General features: G+C 41.4%; 1 protein-coding gene across 1 annotated transcript; it reads right to left on the minus strand.

Moving 5' to 3' along the window:
* Nucleotides 1-64: 64 nt before the first annotated feature.
* On the minus strand, nucleotides 65-1,044 carry LOC107578857 (gamma-aminobutyric acid receptor subunit beta-2-like; the record flags this gene model as incomplete). The annotated part of the gene is made up of 3 exons (XM_016264763.1): nucleotides 891-1,044; nucleotides 683-774; nucleotides 65-132 (listed from the first exon to the last, which is right to left on the minus strand). Coding segments are annotated over exons 1-3 (243 nt in total), but the record flags the coding sequence as incomplete, so codon positions are not given.
* Nucleotides 1,045-1,675: the final 631 nt, after the last annotated feature.

Below are 1,675 nucleotides of genomic sequence, written 5' to 3' on the forward strand. Positions count from 1 at the left end.
AAAAAAGGAGTTTAAGGAGCTTGCATACTTTGTGTCCAACAGGACAGCATGATGACAGACTTACCATATTCACTTCTGAGACCATGTCTATGCTGGCTATGTCTATATTCATCCCCACTCCCACCGGAGGACCTAGAAACCAAACCAAACCATACCAGTGACGTTACAGCTAATTGATTTTGTGTTGCACACTGAAATGAATGGGCATGTCATGCATGAGCCATTATTAACTCAACATCAGCCTGTTAACATCCAGGATGAGATGAAAAGTAAACCAAAGATATCTAAACAAACTATGATCATCCAGAATGATACATTCACAATTTATGGATTCGTCATGACGAGCATCACTGTTCACTGATATTACTATCACTGATTATTCAGTGCGAATCAGAGAAAGCATCACATGGAGCTATCATAGGACAGAACGTGCAGATGTCCAAATTGTGTAAATTCATTCGTGAACTTTGCGAAGCATTTCTAATCAAACATCGGCTACGGAAGATTAAGCGATTGTTTTAAGACAAGTGAAAGCAAGCGTCCCGATCGCCTCCAAAGCTGAGATAATTGGGATATATTAGCGCGAAACTCTCCATAATAGCGCGCTTATGTAGGCTGTATGAAAGTTAAGAGGTGATGTTAAAAGGCTGACATGATGGACCTAATTAAAAACGTGCGTTACCTCCAAAATCTGGCCTCAAGCGAATGTCATATCCTTTCAATAGTCTATCAACAGTTTCTTTTACGAGAGACATGTTGCTTGGATCATTGACACTGCAAAGAGGGAAAATGCACCGTTAGATTCAGATGCATGCTTGGAGATCATTTTAGTTGTGTGTGTGGAGTACAGACAGCCATATGAAGTGAGGAGAGCTTTGGTTCGGACTTACCTTTGCGCACACACCACGGCCACGATCACGGGAAACGTCCAGACGCGCACGAAGCTCTTTTGTCTTATTCTAACGATCGCCATACTTTTATATGTTTTCTGGTTTCCGTGAAGACAGAGAAGATCCAACTTAAGAGAGCGCTGTGCAGTAATTCCACTGTGGTGCGCATGCGTACATACTCCAGCGCAGCATCCAGGAGCGCTGTGGTGCTGATGGTGCTGGAGGAGCACTTCCAGACCAGAGACAGGGAGATATTAAAGGGAAAACTACGAAAACAGTAAAGTGAACAGTGAAACAACTGCAGCCTCTGGGCATCATGGAAAAATCAGCACTTTCTTGTCAAGTGGGCTTTTAATAGCCACTTCATGAGCTGTTTCCGTGTATTCCTTTCATCTCCATCTCGAAATTTGATGTGAGGCACAAAGTAATTTGCCTTACACAAAGTGGAGGGGTAGGCTTGTCTTAACCGTAAAAGCATTTAAAACGGACTTTATAGTTGACTTTTGTTTGTCCATAATTTGGGGAGGTGTATATGATAAATGGGATGCTTCAAGGGATCGATATGGGAATCTAAACCTCTAGATTACAGCACTGAAACACTACAAGGGGAATCCGAGGCAAACCCCTGCATTAAAGTGAAGGAGTTGAAAGAAAAAATGAATTGGCTGTATATTGATTTGTATAGGCATAAGAGCTGGTGAAATGTATGAACCATCGTCGAGAAAGAAAGAAATAATTAATTAATTAATTAAAGGGGTCATATGATGTTGCTAAAAAGAACATTA

Source organism: Sinocyclocheilus grahami, unplaced genomic scaffold, assembly GCF_001515645.1.
Source record: "Sinocyclocheilus grahami isolate Dianchi unplaced genomic scaffold, SAMN03320097.WGS_v1.1 scaffold12361.1, whole genome shotgun sequence".
Classification (NCBI taxonomy): Eukaryota; Metazoa; Chordata; class Actinopteri; order Cypriniformes; family Cyprinidae; genus Sinocyclocheilus; species Sinocyclocheilus grahami.